This window comes from Mus caroli, chromosome 5 (assembly GCF_900094665.2).
Source record: "Mus caroli chromosome 5, CAROLI_EIJ_v1.1, whole genome shotgun sequence".
Taxonomy (NCBI): Eukaryota; Metazoa; Chordata; class Mammalia; order Rodentia; family Muridae; genus Mus; species Mus caroli.
In genome coordinates, this window is record NC_034574.1 from 29,323,785 (window position 1) to 29,343,744 (window position 19,960).

General features: G+C 40.8%; 1 protein-coding gene and 1 non-coding gene across 6 annotated transcripts in view; one reads left to right on the plus strand and one right to left on the minus strand.

Annotated features, from left to right (window-relative positions):
* Fam193a (family with sequence similarity 193 member A) overlaps positions 1-19,960 on the plus strand; it is a 125,449-nt gene that overhangs the window by 24,373 nt on the left and 81,116 nt on the right. For all 5 annotated transcript variants that reach the window (XM_021162177.1, XM_029477880.1, XM_029477881.1 and 2 more), the window contains exon 2: positions 18,664-18,906. In XM_021162177.1, the coding sequence (XP_021017836.1) occupies positions 18,664-18,906 (243 nt within the window). The remainder of the gene's footprint in view (positions 1-18,663; positions 18,907-19,960) is intronic.
* On the minus strand, positions 4,226-4,329 carry LOC115031239. Its single transcript, XR_003836848.1, has one exon. It is a non-coding gene; the product is annotated as a small nucleolar RNA U13 (small nucleolar RNA).

Genomic DNA, 19,960 nt, shown 5'->3' on the forward strand with positions numbered 1-19,960 from the left:
CCTCCCGAGTGCTGGGATTAAAGGCGTGTGCCACCACCTCCCGGCCAAAGAACAATTTCTAATGATTTATTTATTTATTTTATGTATATAAGTACACCATTGCTCTCTTCAGATGTACCAGAAGAGGGCATCAGACCCCATTGCAGATGGTTGTGAGCCACCATGTGGTTGCTGGGAATTGTACTCAGGTCCTCTGTGCTCCTAACCACTGAGCCATCTCTCCAGCCCAAGAACAATTTCTAAACAGGTCCGCGTCCCTTCCCATCCTAATAACCCTTCTTTCCCACTACCTCTGGTGGCTAGAGAGAAGGTTAAAATCTTTTATTAAAAATAGAGTTTAAAAATTTTAAGCCTACAGTCGGCCTTTGCTACCTTTGCATATTCCAGAAGACTGAGACCTTCTTTTTGGATTATCTCTAGACTCTTCAAGAACAGTTCATGTTCTGAAACTCCTGAGCCATCTCTCTAGCTCTAATTATGTGTTTCTTAAAGAGCTGCTTATGGTATATTTCTTTCTTCGTTCCTTTCTTGCTTGCTGCTTGCTGTATAGACCAGGCTCTCAGTAAATTCAGAGATCTGCCTGCCTCAGTGTCTTAAGTACTGAAATATAAAGACATTAGCTACCTTACTCTGCTCTGTTCTACCCTCACCTGCCTTCCCTCCCTTCTCCCTTTTCTAAGACTAGGTCTGGTTGTATTTTCCAGACTGGCTTTGAAAAGTCTTGTCCTGTCTCAGCCTTCTCAGTGCAAGGATTACAAATGTGTACCTGGCCATTTTCATAGTTAATTCTAAAAAGTTCTGATATGACCATTGAGAATGTCAGTGGTATATTGTACAAAATAAGTTAATTACAGAACATTCATATTTAGTGGGACAGTGGGATAAAGTGCTTTGTGATATGTGTATAAAACACATAGACATAGAGTAGGTAAGATAGATAATCATAGTAGGACTGAGTACATATTATCACATGCCATTCATACATCTGAGACTTTAAAGAAATGATTAGTCACTGCTTATTTTATAAAAAGTTAAGTTATACTGAGGGCTGAGCAGCACTGGCATTGATTAATCATAATGTCTGTGTCTTTACATATCTGTGGGGAGGAGGTATTGGACCTTCTGGACTCCAGTTATAGGGCTGACTCAAGTACAACATCCTATACATGTCCTGCCCCCATTCTCCCAAGCAGTAGTAGGACTGAAGGTAGAGGACAATAAAAAGGAAAAAAAAAAAAGCTGATTCTGAATTATTTCATTTTCTCCTGTGAAAATTTCATTTCTCCTTTGCCCAAGATGAAGTAAATAAGGGGAAAGGGTGAGATTCTATCTTATTTTCATCTGAAAATAAAAGGAACATATCCTTGCTCTCTTCACCACATTATGTATATGTGCTGCTCTGTTGTATGCATGTATGTGCACTGGTGCATTTCTTTTTCTTCCACTGTGTATGTGTAATATATCCAGAGGTAGAGCAGATTCTTGATGTTTGCTGGCAGCCAGTCTAGCTGAATCAGTAAAGTTCAATGTGAGACTCAAAAGAGTTAAATCTCAAAAGCATAAGGTGGAGATTAATAGAAAACACCTGACATTAACCTCTAGGCTCTACCTGAATTCACATAAGTGTGCACAGAGAAGAACATGTATATAGTGTGACAGGATTTTCCCTGTCAAATTACATTAAAATATTAGCACAGCTGGAGCCTGTGATTGGACAGGGAAAGGGAGGAGGAGCTAAGAGTTACAGAGACAGCATCTTGGGATGCTTCTTCCTCCTGAGTGCTGGGATTAAAGGTGTGTGCCACCACACCCGGCCAGCGTGGTTTTTAATAACCACAGATAGTTATGATATCATAAAGGATAGAATATTTGGGATAATTTTTATAATAGAAGTGGGCAACTTTTATCATCAGTTGGTTCTGAAATTATTGTATTGGCATCTTGTGAATTGAAAATTTATTGATAAATAAATCTGTTTTGTTAATTATCAGCTTCTAGAGTTTTGTTTTTACTGGATTGTTGGGTGGTGTGGCAGCTGACCATGGGGGGGCTGTTGGGGGGGCGGTCATAACATTGGGCTGGTGTGGCAGCAAAAGGAACTTACAAGCTCCAGCTCGCTGGAGAGTTGGCGGGTAGAGACAGAGCCTGCAGGACCGCAGCAGGGCCAAGAGTTGCTGGCACAAACACAGGAACGTGCTGATTTGTTTTTTTAAAATAGTTCCCGAAACAGGTCATTCATCCTGCATATCAGGTATTTATGATTCATATCAGTAGAAATTTAGTTATAAAGTAGCAATGAAGATAATTTTAAGGTTGGGGGTCACCATACCATGACTCCTATAACATGAGGGTATTAAAGGGTCATGGCATTCGGAAGGTTGAGGACCGCTGCCCTCTGTAGTTGAGGCTGGTCTTGATTCCTGGGTCCTTTGACTTCTTGACAAGTGCTGGAGTTAACAATGTTTAACACTATACCACACTCTAAAGACAGAATTTCCCTTATTCCTTTTCTCACTTCTTTCTTCCTTTCCAACCTGTCTTTCCCCGTAGATTTTTTTTAAAAAGGATCTTGGGATAAAAAGGCTCTTGTGCATGCTTAGGAAGAATGCCATCTCTAGCCCTAGAAGGATTTGAAATATACTATATAATATATACTTGATATGCCATCTACCAAAGTATGATGATGTATGCCATGTACTACTGAACATGACAATGAATACCATCTCCTGAAACATGGCTATGTATGTCATCGACTACTCTGAGCACAACATGTATCACATACTCCTGAACATCACAGTGCATATCATCTACTGATATAATAGTGTATACCATCTACTAAAACATCACATTGTGTTCACCTTCTACTAAAGAAATCATATGGCAACCGAGCAGTGGTGGGCAGAGGCAGCAGATTCTGATTAGGTTCCAGGACAACCTGGTCTACAGAGAGAGTTAGTTCCAGTACAGTCAAGCTAACCAGAAAAACCCTATCTCAAACAAACAAACAAACAAACAAAAACCAAAATCCCAAACCAAACCAAAACACCAACCAACTAAACAGAAACCATTACATGGTACACAGTAAATGTATACAGTGGGTTTTTTTTTTAAAGATTTATTATTATACATAAGTATACTGTAGCTGTCTTCAGATCCACCAGAAGAGGATGTCAAAGCTCATTACGGGTGGTTTTGAGCCACCATGTGGTTGCTGGGATTTGAATTCAGGGCCTTTGGAAGAGCATTCAGTGCTCTTATCCTCTGAGCCATCTCGCTAGCCCTTATACGGTGTTTTTAAGGATTGGGTATTGTGATGATTTGTATATGTTCACCCAGGAAGTTGACACTATTAGAAGATATAGCCCTGTTGGAGTTGGTGTGTCACTGTGGGTGTGGACTTAAGAACCTCATCCTCGCTGCCTGGAAGGCAGTCTTCACTAGCAACCTTCAGATGAAGACATAGAACTCTCAGCTCTGCCTTTACCATGCCTGCTGTGCTTCCACCTTGATGATAGTGGACTGAACCTCTGAACCTATAAGTCAGCCGCAAATATATGTTGTCCTTTATAAGATTTTCCTTGGTCATAGTGTCTGCTCACAGCAGTAAAACCCAAACTAAGACAGGCATGTAGTCAGTTGTAGAGCACTTGCAAAAGGGAGGAGCCCGGGTTGGACCCACAGCACAGGAAAAACATTAAAAACAATTACGGGTATGGTGATGCATACCTGTAAGCCTAGTGTAGTGCACAGAAGACTGAGGCAGGACCGTTGCTGCAAGATTGACAAGCTCAAGCCTTGGCTTCAGGGTAAAGGATGATCTGAAACAGTTTCATTCACTTCATTTTTGTCTTCATTATACTGATCTCATATGGCTTGTACTCCTGGACTTGCTCTGTGGGTGCTGGGGATCTGAACTGGTTCTCATGTTTGTGTGGCAAGTACTTTACCAACAGAGCTACATTTTGTCAGTTAAAAAACAATTTTTATTTTATGTGTATGGGTGTATACCTGTATGTATGTCTGTACCACATGCATGTGTTACACACAGAGGGTAGAGGAATGCATTGTATTCCTGAGAACTTGTAGTTACAGGTGGTTGTAAACCATCATGTGAATGCTTAGAACAGAACCCAGGTCCTCTACAAGAGCTGCCAATGCTGCTAACTGAGCTATCTCTCTAAACCTCTGTATTTCCTCATTTTAATGGCAATAAATAGCTCCCCCATGTCAGATGGATAGTGTAATAATGTCATAATGAGGGTTGAAGGAGGCATGTGTCATACAATGGTATAAACACCTAATAATCATACTTAAGAACAACAAAAAGATGGCAAGTAGTGGCCATTTTGACTGGTAATCACTATGCTCAAGGGTCTAGACTTCAGAGTCTGCATTTAAGCTCATGACCTATATATATAATAATTCAGCCTCTTACTTGGTTCTCTGGTAAGCCTGAGTAGATTTTTTAAAAAATACATTAATAAGTGAATGAAGACACAGGCCAAGAAGTGCTAAGCACTTGGAGGATGAAGAGTGGGTAGTGAGTGTTAACCAGTGTTGTACTCTTTTATTCCAAGTGTTCTCTGAGTAACTATAATTTTCAGTATTGATTTAAAAACTGTTTTTCAGAGCTTACAGAGTTTCTCAAAACAGTGCAAAAGGAGTTGGGGAGGCTTCTTAAGGTTGCACATAGCCTGTTGGGAGATGGAGTTGGAATTGAAATTCAGGCTTTCTGACTGCAGAGTTCCAGTGCAGCTCCCTCTCTCACTGTTTCTAACATACAGACTGTTAGCTTCCCCTTGATGATGGCTTACACTGAGATATGATAAGTGAGTGTTCTGCTAGTCTGTGGTTTTTTTATTTATTTCAATACAGTCTTGATTTTGTAGCTATTATATTTAGAAACAGGTAGGTACAAATACAGAATTCATGCTGACTAAAATTTGTTGGTGAGGGACATATGGTTCTGGGGTAATGTTTTGTTATTTTCTTCTTCATTCTGTTTTATAACAAATTCAGATGATTCACATTGTTGGAACATTTATCAGTGCCAGTGTTACTAATCTGGGAAGTCACATCAACATTATGGAAAGGAGCTTAGTTTAGGAAAGACATTTTCAAACAAAATTCACATTTTCAGATTTTACATGTTTCATTTTCTTTCCCCCTTCACTATTGTCATAGTTGGTAATTTTTTTCTCAGTTTTTTCACTTTGTTGGTACATTTAATTAAGAGTTTTATTCCTAGACAATTAGTTCTTAATGATGAAGTCTGTATGTAACTTCAGCTATTCTGGTCAATAAATTGCTTTTTAGCTTGTTGGTTCAGAGGTGTGAATACAGATGGTCAGGCCCATTGTAAACTACTTGGGATTTCTCTTCTCTTCTCTTCTCTTCTCTTCTCTTCTCTTCTCTTCTTTCTTTCTTTCTTTCTTTCTTTCTTTCTTTCTTTCTTTCTTTCTTCCTTTCTTTCATCAAGCTTAGCAGTGAGAGTATTTTAAACCCTTTCTTATCTCAAATTTGTCTATCTGACCACAGAAGACCCAAGTATCATGTATTGGTCATTTATGTAGACTATTCTGTATCTAGTGGGACTGTTTTTGTTTTTTGTTTGTTTGTTTGTTTGTTTGTTTGTTTTGAGACAGGGTTTCTCTGTGTAGCCCTGGCTGTCCTGGAAATCACTCTGTAGACCAGGCTGGCCTCGAACCCTAAGTGCTTGGATTGCAGGCGTGCGCCACCACTGCTAGGCCTAGTGGGACTGTTCTTTAAGACCAGAAGTCCTTGGCTGTCATGGAACTTGCTCTGTAGACCAGGCTAGTCTAGAACTCAGATCCACTGCATCCTCCTGAGTGCTGGAATTAAAGGCATGCACACCACTGCATAGCTACAAACTTTAGCCATTTAAAACAAATACCAAGCTGGGCGTGGTGGCGCATGCATTTAATCCCAGCACTCGGGAGGCAGAGGCAGGCGGATTTCTGAGTTTGAGGCCAGCCTGGTCTACAAAGTGAGTTCCAGGACAGCCAGGGCTACACAGAGAAACCCTGTCTCGAAAAACAAAAACCACCACAACAACAACAAAAACAAAAACAAATACCAAGGAACATATTTGAAAGGAGCCTTCTCTCCAAGGCTGGAGATCAGACCTATGGAAGATAGAATTATAATGAGTAGTTGATCAGGGTTCCTGGGCCAGAGCTAAGTCAGAATAACCTGGAGTGTAAGAGAGCTGTGAGTGATGGGTGAGTACACAGCACAAGAGAGTTGCCAGAACTGACTAGGGCCACAGCTGGTGTAGCAGACCTCTTGGGCAAGGGTGTGTGTGTGTCTGTCTGTCTGTAAGAATGGTATAAGTATGAGCCAGGACAGCTCCAAGCCATTACGTGGAATGAAGGTTGGCTAGTCTGTCAGTGCTGAGGGATGCTGGTAGGTGGAGGCATGAATGGGGCTTAGTGGAAAGCAGGAACAGTAATAAGGGTTGGGATACAGATGCATCAGATTCATGTTCTGTTATTCTGCTATTTCTAAAGTCCAGAGGTAGAGAAAGCACACATTGTCAAATATTACATAAGCTGTGCTTTTCATACACCTAGCTCTGGAGAAATGCAGTCTAAGAAGCTCATCTGTAGAGGCAGTGCAAGTGTTTTCCAGGAGCCTGCCTGTGTTATATCTAGCAGACCCTGAAAGGGAAGCCTTCCCTCCTGACTCTATCTCTCTAGCTCCCTCTATTGATGTTTCTTACTGGTAACAATTATAGAGGGCCTTTATTTTTAACATGGTACAAAAGCCAAAGCCATACTTTGTTTTTGTTTTGTATTTGTTTTTGTTTTTAAAGATAGAGTTTCTCTGTGTACCACAGGATATCCTGGAACTCACTTCTTAGACCAGGCAGGTCTGGAACTCAGAGAACGGCCTTGTTTTTCTAGGCGAATGCTAGAATTAAAGGTGTGCACCACAATACCCAGTATTTGCTTGATTTCAGCAGGCTGTGCAGTAGCTATAGTAGTACATTGCCTCCTTACTTCGTGAAGTTTATTGGGACGTAAGCCCAGGAGCATCAGTATGAGACCTGGCTCTTTTCACTGAGTAAGCAGAAAGAGGTGCTAAAGCCAAGAGGCATTGTGTCTGCAGCCAGCATGGAAAAATGTGAGCAGGAAGGTGTGCCAGTTAGCAGTTCATTGCCTCTTGGCTCCACACATACCCACTGTCATATGTGACATTTGAGTTGCCCTCTACCAAGTGTCTCTTTTTGTCAGCAGTGGGTTTGTAGGACTTGCAAGTAGAGAGGGCTTCTGATCCCACTTCTCTGTGCCTTCTCTAGATTTCAGTAAATTACAATAAACAGCTTCCTGACAAATTCTTTGGCTTCCCATAAGAGTCCAGCATTACTTTCCACAGGCACTGGGTGCTACCAGCACACAGAAGATGGCTTCTTTCTTCTTTCCTTCCTTTCCTTCTCCCTTCCCTTCCCATCCCATCCCCTTCCCTTCTTTCCCCTCCCCCCTCCCTTTCTGGGCTTTTAAAAAAAAACTGATTCTGGCCTCAAACTTTTAGGCTTAAGTGATCCTTTTGCCTCTGCCTTTTATGTAGCTGAAGTTACGCATGTAAATAGAAGGTGGCTTTCTGATAAATTTTGCCAGGATTGGTGATACAGACCTGTCTATTTTCAGGGCAGGAAGGCTGAGGCAGGTTCAAGGATAGCCTGAGAAGTTTCATCTGCACTCCTAAAGGATAGTTTTCTATTTATCAGCTTCCTTATGGTATTCAAGCAGATATCCATTCTGGGGCTATAGCTGCTTGTCTCCAGTGATGTTTGAATCTTATTTTGGCTGAGCTAGAAGGCTTTTTTTTTTTTTTTTTTTTTTTCCAAGACAGGGTTTCTCTGTGTAGCCCTGGCTGTCCTGGAACTCACTTTCTAGACCAGGCTGGCCTCGAACTCAGAAATCTGCCTGCCTCTGCCTCCCAAGTGCTGGGATTAAAGGCGTGCACCACCACGCCTGGCAGGAATTATTTTTATTCATGAGGAGCTAGGGCGATGGCTCAGTGGGCAAAATGCTTGTTGTGTAAGTATGAGGACCTGGGTTCAGATCCCTAGCACCTATGTAAGCAAAACAAACAAAAACAGGTATAGTAGCATGTACCAGTAACTCCAGTACTGGGAGAGTAGAAGCAGGCAGATCTTGAGGGCTTTCTGGCAAGATAGTCTAGCCAACATGATGAACTCTAGGCTCAATAAGTAATAGATCCTGTCTCAGGGCTAGCAAGATGGTTCATTGGCTAAAGGTACTTGCTGCCAACCTGAATTGTAAGGAACCACATGGTAGAAAGATTGAACCAAGTAAGTCTTGTAAGTTTTCCTCTGACCTCTGCACTTGTGCCATTTCACACTCAACACAGAGAAAAAATATAAATAAACAAATATTTTAAAAAGCTAAAAACAATAGGATAGGTACTGATAGAGGAAAACATCCAACTTCTGGCTTCTGTATGGATGCACAAGGGTGTATGCACCCTCATGTATACTTGGATCCATAGGTATACATATATCACATACAGAAAATATTAAATGGAATAATATGCATCAAATTTATCCTTGAACATTGTACCTCAGATCTGTGACTGCTCCTGTATTTACTCCTGTTTTTATTGATCCTATTCTTTACTAAGAATCAGCTAACTCTTTTCAGTGGTATGTGGCCCCTATATAGATTTGTTTTGTTTGACAAGATTTCTTTATATAACCTTGGATGTCCTGGAACTCCTTATGTAGACTAAGTAGGCTGGCTTGTAAACTCTAGAGATCCTTTGCCTTCTGAGTACTAGGATTAAAGGTTTGTGCTACCATGCCTAGGTTCTTGATGTGCCTTCTGTCTTTTGACTGAACACTCACTGGTGCTAAAGTCCCTGTTGAGAATTATTTCTCAGCTGGGTGTAGTGGCACAGACCCTTAATCCCAGCACTGGGGAGGCAGAGAGGCAGGTGAATCTCTGCATTCTAGGCCAGCCTGGTCTACAAAGCTAGTTCCAAGTCAGCCAGGGCTGTTAAACAGAGAACCCTATCTTGAAAAACCAAAACCAAACCAAACCAAACCATTTTTCTCCTAGAGAGGACAAATTGCCATCCCTATCATGATGAAAGGGCCCAATATAGTCAACCTGTTAATGATAGCTGCCTACGTTCACTAGATATTGTACAGATTAGCTATCAGCAGTGATAGGGCCAGTTCCATGATGGGTATGCATGTTGTTGAGCCATTCTGTTCTTTTTTTTTCTTTTTTTCTTTTTTTTTTTAAGATTTAAAAAAGTTGATTTATGTATATGAGTATACTGTAGCTATCTTCAGACATAACAGAAGAGGGCATTGGATCCTATTACATGTGGTTTCTGGGAATTGAACTCAGGACCTCTGGGAGAGCAGTCAGTGTTCTTAACCTCTGAGCCATCTCTTTAGCTCCTGTTTTTCATTCTTGCTTCAGTTTCATACAATCACTGAGTAAGCATTGGGGGAGAAGACCAAAAAGTATATGGATTATCTGACCATAGGAAGCTTATGTAAAGAATGTCATTTAAACACTCACATAGGACATAATTGGTGTGTTGGTCATCCCAGCCCTTTTCTAGATCTGTCACTGGTTAATTTCATTGAGTCAAACATTACTTACTATAAGTGAATTGGTGTGGCTATTTCTTCTTCCCAGCAAAGGATACTGCCTACTTTTAAAAATAATTAGTAAGATGTATTTTTTAAATTTAAAAATTGTTTGTATATATGAATATTTTGTCAGCATGTATGCCTGTGTACCACATGCATGCCTGGTGCCCACAGAAGCCAGAAGGCTCTTGATTCCCTGAGACTGGAGTTATATATGATTGTGAGACATCATGTGGTGTCGAGACTTGAACCTGGGTTCTCTATAAAAGCTCTTTAATTGCTAAACCATCTTTCCAGTCCTGATTTTAGTTTTTCATTACGTGTCGATATGTGTACAATGAATACAGTTGTCCAAGGAGTTCAGAAGAGAGAAGCATTGGTTTTTTTGGTTTTTGGTTTTTGTGTGTGTGTGTGTGTGGGGGGGGGGGTTTGGAGACAGGGTTTCTCTGTGTAGTCCTGGCTGTCCTGGAACTCACTCTGTAGACCAGGCTGGCCTCGAACTCAAGAAATCTGCCTGCCTCTGCCTCCCAAGTGCTGGGATGAAAGGCGTGCGCCACCACCGCCCGCCTAGAAGCATTGTTTTGATAGACTATTTTTAGGCTCTTGCAAAGTGAGTAGAAAGTAGGAAGCCAGTCTCTTCCCTCCCCAGAGCCCCTGGCACCCACTCACCTGTCCTGTAGTTGGGATTTTGTAGCATGCAGCCTTTTCAGATTGTTTTTGTTTTTAGCTTAGTAATATATATTTACAATTCACGACTTGATAGCTCATTTCTTCTTGTGTGGACCCAATTTTGTGCTCATTTACCTGCAGAATTACATTTTGATTGCTTCAGATTTTAGCAGTTATGAAAGCTGTTGTAAATATATGTGAATGGAGGCAAATGTACGTGGGACAGGCAAAGTACCACCTCTCTCTCTCTCTCTCTCTCACACACACACACACACACACACACACACACACACACGCACACAGATGTTCATAGGTTTTCATGTATATGTAAACTTTCAGTTTATTTGATAAGTATTAAAGAACATAGTTGTTGGATCTAGTGGTTAGGGTTTGGTTTATTTTGTAAGACATTTCAAAACTGTCTTCTCAAATGGTTGTGCCACTTTGCATGTTTCAGTAGGTTTTTAGTGATGTGTGTGTGTGTGTGTGTGTGTGTGTTTATAGAAGAGATTGAGTGGCTTCATTTCTGTGGTTTCTTTTGGAGGTGGGGTGGACATCTCTGGATAACTTTGTTAACAGGTAGTAAGAGGTGGATGAAAATGCAGTCAAGATGAGGATAAGGGGCCTGAAGAGATGGCTCAGCAGTTAAGAGGAGCCAAGTCGATACCCATGTCAGATCAATCACATCAAACCTGCAACCAGCTCCAGAGTTATCAGATGCCTCTGGCCTCTTTGAGCATCTGTACATGCACATGCCACCGCACAATACATATTTAAACTAATACAAATAAATCTTTTTAAAAAAATAAATCTTTTTTAAAAAGAGGAGGATGAGATAGGAACAGCATGTTTGTGCCCTAAAGGAAAGAAGGGAAAACTTATGCCTTTTAAACGTGTGGGGGGAAAAAAGAGTCCCTGGGTGATGATGGGGATGTGACTGACACATACCCTGGTGAGGAGGTAGTTTGGTTGGTAGTAGCCAGAGAAAAGCTGGTAAAAGAAGATGAGTGGGCTGGGACTCTGGGAAACACAGTGCCAAATAGTTTCCCTAACAGAATGTTAACCCTTTACATGCCCTTTAGCAGTCTACAATGCACTCACGCTTCTGTTCTCTTTTAAGTGTATGTGCTGTGTGTACTCCCAGTCTACTTAATCCACTGCCTTCCTTCCCAGGTACTCCTTCATACTTAGAGCCTCAGTTGTTACTTGTTCCCTGTGATGAAGTGTATTAGTCAGGGTTCTCTAGAGCCACAGAACTTATGGATAGTCTCTATATAGAAAAGGAATTTATTGATGACTTACAGTCTGCAGTCCAACTCCCAACAATGGTCAGTAGCAGCTGTGAGTGGAAGTCCAAGGATCTAACAGTTGCTCAGTCCCACATGGCAAGCAGGCAAAGGAGATAGAGAGGGAGCCCTCTTTCTTCCAATGTCCTTATATGGTCTCCAGCAGAAGGTGTAACCCAGATTAAAAATGTGTGCCACACCTTTAATCCCAGATGACCTTGAACTCGGAGATCCTCTGTCTTAATCTTCTGGAGTCCATAGCCACTAGGCCTCTCAAGATCTCCATACCAAGATCCAGGTCAGAAACTTCTATTTCCCAGCCTCCAGATTAGGGTCACTGGTGAGCCTTCCAATTCTGGATTGTAGTTCATTCCAGATATAGTCAAGTTGACAACCAGGAATAGCCACTACATGAAGGTTCCCAGATCTTCTTGCATTTTGAATCTATGGACCATGAAGTTCTTCAACAACTAAGTTCTGTCTGTGGTCACCGTTTTCAGAGGGCATGGATTAGCCTGTGGTGTGGATGTCCTTCTGACCAGGAGAGCACAGTAATGAAAGTAGTGCCCATGGGTGACTTGCAACTTGCAGGTTTTCCAGGCAGCAGAGACCTGAAATATTTTCAGATGTTTGCTGTGCTATCAGATGATAAGAGTAGAGAGAGGTACTAGACCTGTACCAAGGATACTGAGATGATTTTCTTCTGGATACATTCAATCAGTTCAAACAGTAATAGACTTCAAATGAAGCAGTTAACAATTACATGCATAGAAACTTTTTTAGTACTCATTCTGGCTATGCAAGCTATATAAATCCTAGCTACTTGGAAGGGTAAGACAGGAGGACCACAACTTTGAGCCAGCCAGGACAACTTAATGAGACCTTACTTTAAAAGGGGATTAGTGCATTTAATCCCAGCATTGGGGAGGTAGAGCTACGTTGATTTCTGTGAACTACATAGTTCCAGGACAGCCAGGGATACATTGAGGAAAGGATGGGGCGAGGAAGGAAGGAATAAAGGAAAGAAAGAGGGTTGAGCATTTGCTCAGCTAATGTGTCAGGTAGGTCCTGGGTTTGATTACTAGTACTTCAAAAGAGAGGGAGAGAGGGAGACCAGGGATGAGGCATGTGCCTATTATCCCAGTATTTAGGAGTCAGAGGAGGGTCAAGTGTTAAAAGCTAACCTGAGCTCTGTGAGACACTGTCTGAAAAATAAAACAACACAAAAAGAAAAAGGGGTGCTAAAATAATACATTTTACATCAATAATCAGTTCTTAAGTAAATTATATTGAGTTTCCAGAACAACCTTGAAATCTATAAATTGCTGTGTATTCTATAAAATTGCAGAAATGATCTGTAATAAAACTTTTTAAGTTTTTAAACTAATTTTGTAGATAAATTCTTGATTCTGTTACCAGATTTCTTTTGGTAGGTAAGTATGGGAGGATTCAGTTTCTGTTTAGTAATTATTTCCTAGTGCCTCTTGCTCACAGAAACTACTTGTGTTTGAGTTCTGGGAAAGAAGTGAAAAAGGTTCAGGCAGGCAGGCAGGCAGGCAGGCATAAAGTAAGGCAAGCTGGAAGGCAAGACTATGCATTCTGATATTGCTGTACATTTTAGCCCCTTCAGTGGGTATTGGGTACTTTACAGTTCTAAAAACAACTGAATGTCCAGTAAGAAGATAGACAGGCAAAGGATACTTTGTATTATGATGAATGTTTCTATATAAAGTTGTAGTAATTAGCTACTGGAAGCAGTATTAAGAGTGAGGAGCAAAACTTAGAGGAGAAAAGAAAGCACAGTGGGATATAGCGAATTGTCCATTGTATTTGGTAAAGGAGGTGAGATTGGTGTTCAGAGTGGGAGATGCTAAGTACTAATAATGCAAGGGCCAGCAAAAGGACTAGTCAGGTAAAGGGGCTAGCTAAGCTGCAAAGATGAGAATTGACTCCTGTAGAACATCCTCTGGCCTCAACACACATGCTATGATGTGATGTGGTCCATTCATGCGTGTATAAATAAAAGTTAAAAAAATTCCTTTTAAGCAAAGTGAAAACCATAGTTCTGAATGGAATAGGAATATGGAACTGTCAATTTTAACCAGGTAATTAACTGTTATAAGGGGTATTCCAACCATCTGAGGGCCTCATATGTCTTGCATGATGCCTTGCTGAGGACTCATCTATTTTAGAAAACAAGAGTCATAGAAGGGATTCGAAGTAGTAGCTGTTAGGTTTATATGCAGTGTAAGCTGGCCTTATGCATTTGGAGGTGAAGTGGGGGAAGAGATCAGAGGATTAGTATGGATGGGGTACATATGTTGATGTAGCCTTTCCCAAGCCTTCATAGTTTGCCACTCTCATTTGGGAAGTGAACATCCACAAATATGAATTATGTTCTATATTGCTGAAAAACTGATTAGTTATGTGTAGAAGATTTAAAATTACATTAAGTAATTATAAGGCTCTTAGAGGCTTAGATTATTCAAACCTACTTTAATAAGGATTCTCAAACCCTTCAATTCCCCTTTCAATTCACCCATCCAAAGGTAGGGGAGAAAAGTTGGTAAATAGGACAAGGGGATGTGGACTTGTTTAGAAGTAGTTCTTTGGGGCTATTCCAATCTCTATTGTCAGGATACCAACAGTTCAGTTCAAAGTGTCACTAAACACTAATTAATCAGCACTAGTGGCAAGATCCAGCAGAAACAGCCAGACCTCCACAGAATTGGCACACGTCATTGGGAATGACCAAAACCAGTAGGAATACCGGGAGAAGTTCTCTGTCATGTCTCTCAAGGAAGTGAACATCAGCAACAAACAATGCAGGTGTGCCATCACTGTCTGTTGAGCCCTACTTACACTCTTTCCAAACATTACGTGCCCTGGAGAAGAGTCCTGCTTCATCAAAAGATCACATGAGTCTACTTCAGCAAGACATCACATGAGTCTGCCTCACGTGACACAACCAGAAATGTACACTTTAGGCTCTTTTCTGATGATAGCCAAATTATATTAGAACTCAGTAACAGATACATACAGAGCCCCAAATTAAGAAACTGGCCATACTTCTAACAGAGCGTGTGTTAAAGAAGAAGTCAGACGCGACATTTGGTCTGCATAGAAAGATCCTATCCAGGAAAAATGAAAGCAAACACAAAAGGTGGAATTTAAAAATTATTTTAAACTAAAGGAGAGTTAAAAACACATCAAAATTGGTTAAGTGTGGCTAAATTAGAGCACCGATGGAAATATATATGACTAACAACCTGCATTATATAAGAGGACGAGCTTTAATGACCTAAGTTTCTACCTTAGCAAAGTGGAGAATGTAGTTTTCCATATTCTGGTCTCTGTGCTTGGATAACAAGTGCTTATACATTTGAGCCATCTCCTTAGTCCTTAGTTCTGTGACTTTCTAATCATTTGTACTCATGGTGCCCAATAATATATGCAACTGCACTCCATCTTCCAGAGTCTTTCTCGGGAATACAAACTTTATATTAGATGTTAGAGCTCATGAGAACAACATTCAAGTTGACCTTTGGTTCTTTCCCCTGCCCTAACTTCCCTGTTTCTTGAGATTATCCTATGGTATTTAGTCATTTATCCTTGAGGCCCCTGTGAGTCCCACCTTGCTCTTCTCTATTGTTCCTACAAGTATAAGCTACCTCTTCTTCACTTAGAATTTCCTGTAGCAACATGTCTATGTCATTGTCCATAGAGTTTATTTTCGTACAGTAAGATTTCTTTTTAAGATGGATACTGGGTCATGTCTTCTCTTGTGTGAGAACTAGAAACTGAGTGACGTGTCCTTTCTGACTGTGCCCACCTGCTACAGAAGCTTTAGATCCTTGCCTGTGTTGTGCTAGCATAGGCATATTCAGATGTGTGTGCTCTTTCAGCACGCTTTGCTTCTCTTTCAGGTTTACAAAGAGTTTCCTTTGGGTCTCTGCTTTGTTTTTTTTCTACATTTCACTCTTGGTAGTTCAAACCTGTAGTCTCAGCTACTTGGGGGACTGAGGTAGGGGGTTGACAGAGCCCAGGATTTTGAGGCCAGTTTGAGTAATACAGAAAGATACCATCTCCAAAACAAAATCTGGGCAATGGTGGCACATACCTTTAATCCCAGCACTTGGGAGGCAGAGGCAGGCTGATTTCTGAGTTCGAGGCCAGCCTGGTCTACAGAGTGAGTTCCAGGACAGCCAGTGCTACACAGAGAAACCCTGTCTTGGGGGAAAAAAACCCAAAAAACAAAAACAAAGGCTAAGTACTTCCAGCCTGTGGCTCTGAGCTTACCTATTCAATGCCTTTTAGAAGAACAGGGCCTCTGTTATTTGCATTTTATTCTTGTCTCTCCTAAAAGATGGCCCAGAGTAGAGATTTCTGTATAGATGTGTCTTTTTTAGAGCTGTTCCTGACCCATCTTGTCTAAGGCCTCACTTCTGGCTCATCAGCTCTCTTAATAGCTTTCCTACAGCCTGGGGCTGGTGCTCTCCCCAGCTCTTCTTTCTTCAGCTCCTGTTCTCTTTGTGCTTGTTCTCCTAGTTAAGTGCAGGTGACATCTCTGCAAGTATTTCCTGACAGAGGCCTTCATTGTAGCCTGAATGAAGGAGCATTCTTCCAGCACCAGCACTCTGCCAGTTGCTCCTAAGATATATTTTTTACTAACATCTTTTTTTTTTTTTTTTTTTTTTTTTTTTTTTTTTTAAGAAAGGATCTAGCCCAGGCTGGCCGAGAGCATTTCTGCCTTAGTCTCAGAGTGTTAGTATTGCAGCTAGTAGTCTAAGCTCTAATAATCTGTGGTTTTGCTTTAATAAGGATATTAGCTCTTCCAGACAGTGAATAAGTAAAAATTTACTACTGTGCCCTGGTGCCTAGGCACATGGTAGGCTCCTAGTGAGTGCAGGTTGAGAGCATCTCTGATCCAAAAAGTCTTGAAATACTACCAAGTCCAAACCAGTATCAACATGAGACTGATTGACAAAGTTTCATCACTAAATCCCATGGAATGGTTGCAGTCACAGTGCACTTAAAATATGGATGGAGTGACCCTGGCTTCTGTCTGTGTAAGGTTCATCTGAAACAGAAAATTTTCATAGTAATAAATTTTGGACCCACCCCAAAATTATTTTAATATATATTTAAATATCCTGGAATCTGAATAAAGCTGAAATCTTTTTTTTTTTTACTGTTTAAGGAATTTTTATTAAAGCAAGAATTTTATAATCCAAATTACGTTTCCTTGCTCAGTCATCAGTTCTGCTCCTTAAAACAGAACTGATGTCCCAAGCTATTCCACAGTAAAGAATTACAAAATTAAAGAAAGGAATGCTTTAAATTTTTGTACTTTGCTGAAAATTCTTTTCCCAGGGTCTATAAAACATTAATTTGTTTTTATATTTTACTATTTTTTTATATTTTTTTGTTGTTTTAAATCAAGTAATCTAGGACTAGCACTGTTTGCTATACCTGGCATTTGCTCGGTACATAAGGTTCAAAGTTTCCTTTCCTTTTTTTATTTATTTTATATTTTGCAATGTTTTTTCATAATATTTAAATTTTTCGATGTTTAAGATATTTTTCTTCGGTGAAGCACGAGTTTCTGTTCGTGGTCCCTGATCAATTTAGACAGTTGGAACACCAGTGGAAAAGCTGAAATCTTAAAGTACTTTTGGACCCATGTATTTGGTGGTGAATGAGTGGCTGTCTTTTGTCAGTTTTGGATGTTATATTACATTTCTGGCCTGGCTTTTGATACACTTGTGCCCAGCATGTGCATGTATAGCCTGTGACCACTGATCTGACAGTTATGGTTATTCTGTCTGTGACAAGAAAAAGATGGGCTTAAGTGAGGCGATTTTTAAAATTCTCATGATGTTGACATCCCAGGGCTCTTTGTATGGAAAAGGACACTCTTGTACTGTTTTGTTTGTTTATTCTTTGGTGGGGATCTGGGCAGGGGAGTTCATAGGCTATACTGGGGACTCTCCTCACCCTGTCACACACTGAGATAGTGTTATGGGTATAATGGGTTCATACTGTTTCAGCTATTATCAGAGCATGTAAATGTGAAAGACTTTCCTTCACTCATTAATTATTTATTCAGCCTCAGATTTTAGCCCCAGTGCCTCTGTGTAGCCCACTTGGTAGCTCTGGTGGTTGTGGGTCAGTTGTGTGTGTTAGTGTGCATTCACAGTCTGGTTGAATGTTGATGATAGTCTTAAGAAGAGACATGCGAGTAAGGGAAGATCTGAGGAGCTGGCTTGGCAAAGACAGCTGAACACTAGAGAAGAATGAGATGGTCTTCTTTTCATCTGATGGCTGTGATAGGAGAGGCTAAAGAGGGGTCTGCTGTCTTCCTTTGCTGAGTGCTTGGTGCCAGCCAGCTTTTGCAAGGTCTGAGTGGACAGTAATGCTATAGGAGAACTCATTTTAGCTATCTGCTTTGAATTAAAGTCTTGTTCCCTGCTTGGTGGTCTTGGTACTGTAAGTCTGTTTCCAAACCTCAGACCCTTAGCTTTTTTGTGTATTCCAAAGGATTTTTTACCTTAGGCTTCCTCTATTCCCACATTTACCCCATAGTTTTGAAAAAGCAGCTGTTGAAATTAGGCAGTGAATTCAGCATTATGCCTGGGAATTTGGGTCTTGGGTATGCAGCTGCCATACCCAAGAGATTGTTTTCTGGAGTTTAGGCCATGGATGGCCCTCTTCAGAGATACTGCTGCCTTGGTGCAAGACCTTGTGTGCAGATGCATCTGGTATGATGTTTCATGCTTAGTTGAGATCTGAAGATCCATGCTGATGAGTTTTCCTGGCCAAAGTAATACAAAAGTCTAGGTGAAGGGGGAAGTGCTTCTTTATGATATTCTTATTTTATTTAAAATATCCAGTTTCTAGAGTATGAGGTTCAGCTTAATATGTTTTCTAGTTACTATTTTTCTATATAAATATACATATGTATTATATATATATATATATATATATATATATATATTTTAACAATCTTGGCTTCCTGGCTCAGGTTTTGAACATAGAATTTTTTTTCTATTCCAGACTCCTTTTAGTTTTGGCATGAATCATAGGACACCACCCTACCCCGCTGGGGATTATTGTCTTCTATGCAGAAGTGAACGAAAAGACTCTTCATTTTTAGAGAGTGGAGTTAAGACTGCGAGCAAATTGGCCCTTTCCATGGCTCCCAAGGGCAACAGCGTGCTGCACCTGCCGCTGTGGGTATGCCCAGACTGCCGGAGGACTGTGGAGAAGGAAGAGAGGCACAGCGGTCTTGACCAGCCGGTGAGTGGCTGCAGCTTCTGTGGGCTTCTTGCTACTCTCTTGTGGGTGGTGGGCTAACTGGCAATGAAAGGATTTCCGTCTGTCATCAGAATGCTTCCTTTCACACTATCTTTTGACCCGTGCCAACAGGGATGTCTCTCCTGGCCTTTGCTGGCCACACCAGCAGTAGGTGGAGAATATCTGCTTCCTTATCTGCACAGTCAGCAACTTGGCCACTAGTTTGTTACATTCTGGCTTTTCCATCTGACCTCAGGGTTTCTTTAGTGATAAAGTTTCCTGAAAAGCTAGTAAGACATTCATGTATTTAGTTCTAGACAATCCTGTGTACTGGTAAATATCTGAAAATTATTTCTGTAGCACACTTTGGAAGCCTGACCTTCCGTATCCCTTGATTCCAGGCCTTCCCTTACTGGAGACTATTAGGCTTGATCTAATCTTTGACATAGCTTAAGTCTTAGTGGCCACTGTTCCCATTAGGCTTTCTTATCTCCTTATTGGTATTCTATGAGATGGCTTTTTCAACTATTTCCATATTCAAGGCACTTTTCTTCGTTTTTATTATTTTATTTATTTATATTATTTTATTATATCTTTCCTTTTGGCTGCTGAATGCAAGTTGTTTTCTGAGTGACTTTTCTTCTGATCTCTTGCTTCTTGTGGCCAGTAACAGGCAACAATTCCTGTCCTCTGCTTTCAGATTAGTCCCAGTGGAGTTTTGAGAAGGATTTGGCTGTAGTATGGATGGCTCTCCACCTCCAAGGCCTAGTACTCTTCGTCATTGGCCATTCAGCTGGCTGAAGACAACCCCAGCTTCAATGCCAGTGTTGGTGGCAAAGTTTTATTAACTAAGTCTGGGGTTTCAGTGCTGATCAGACTAGAAGTTAGTGTTTCTCTCAGCCCCTTTTCACAAGCCCTGTTTCCTGCTTTGTCTCTCATCCCTAGCTCTATCTCTGACTGAATTCTTCACTTACACAATGTGTCTTTTATACTGTAGTATAAACTCCGCGAGCACAGTTATTTTTGTGTATGTTTTAACAAAGAACAGTTAACCTTA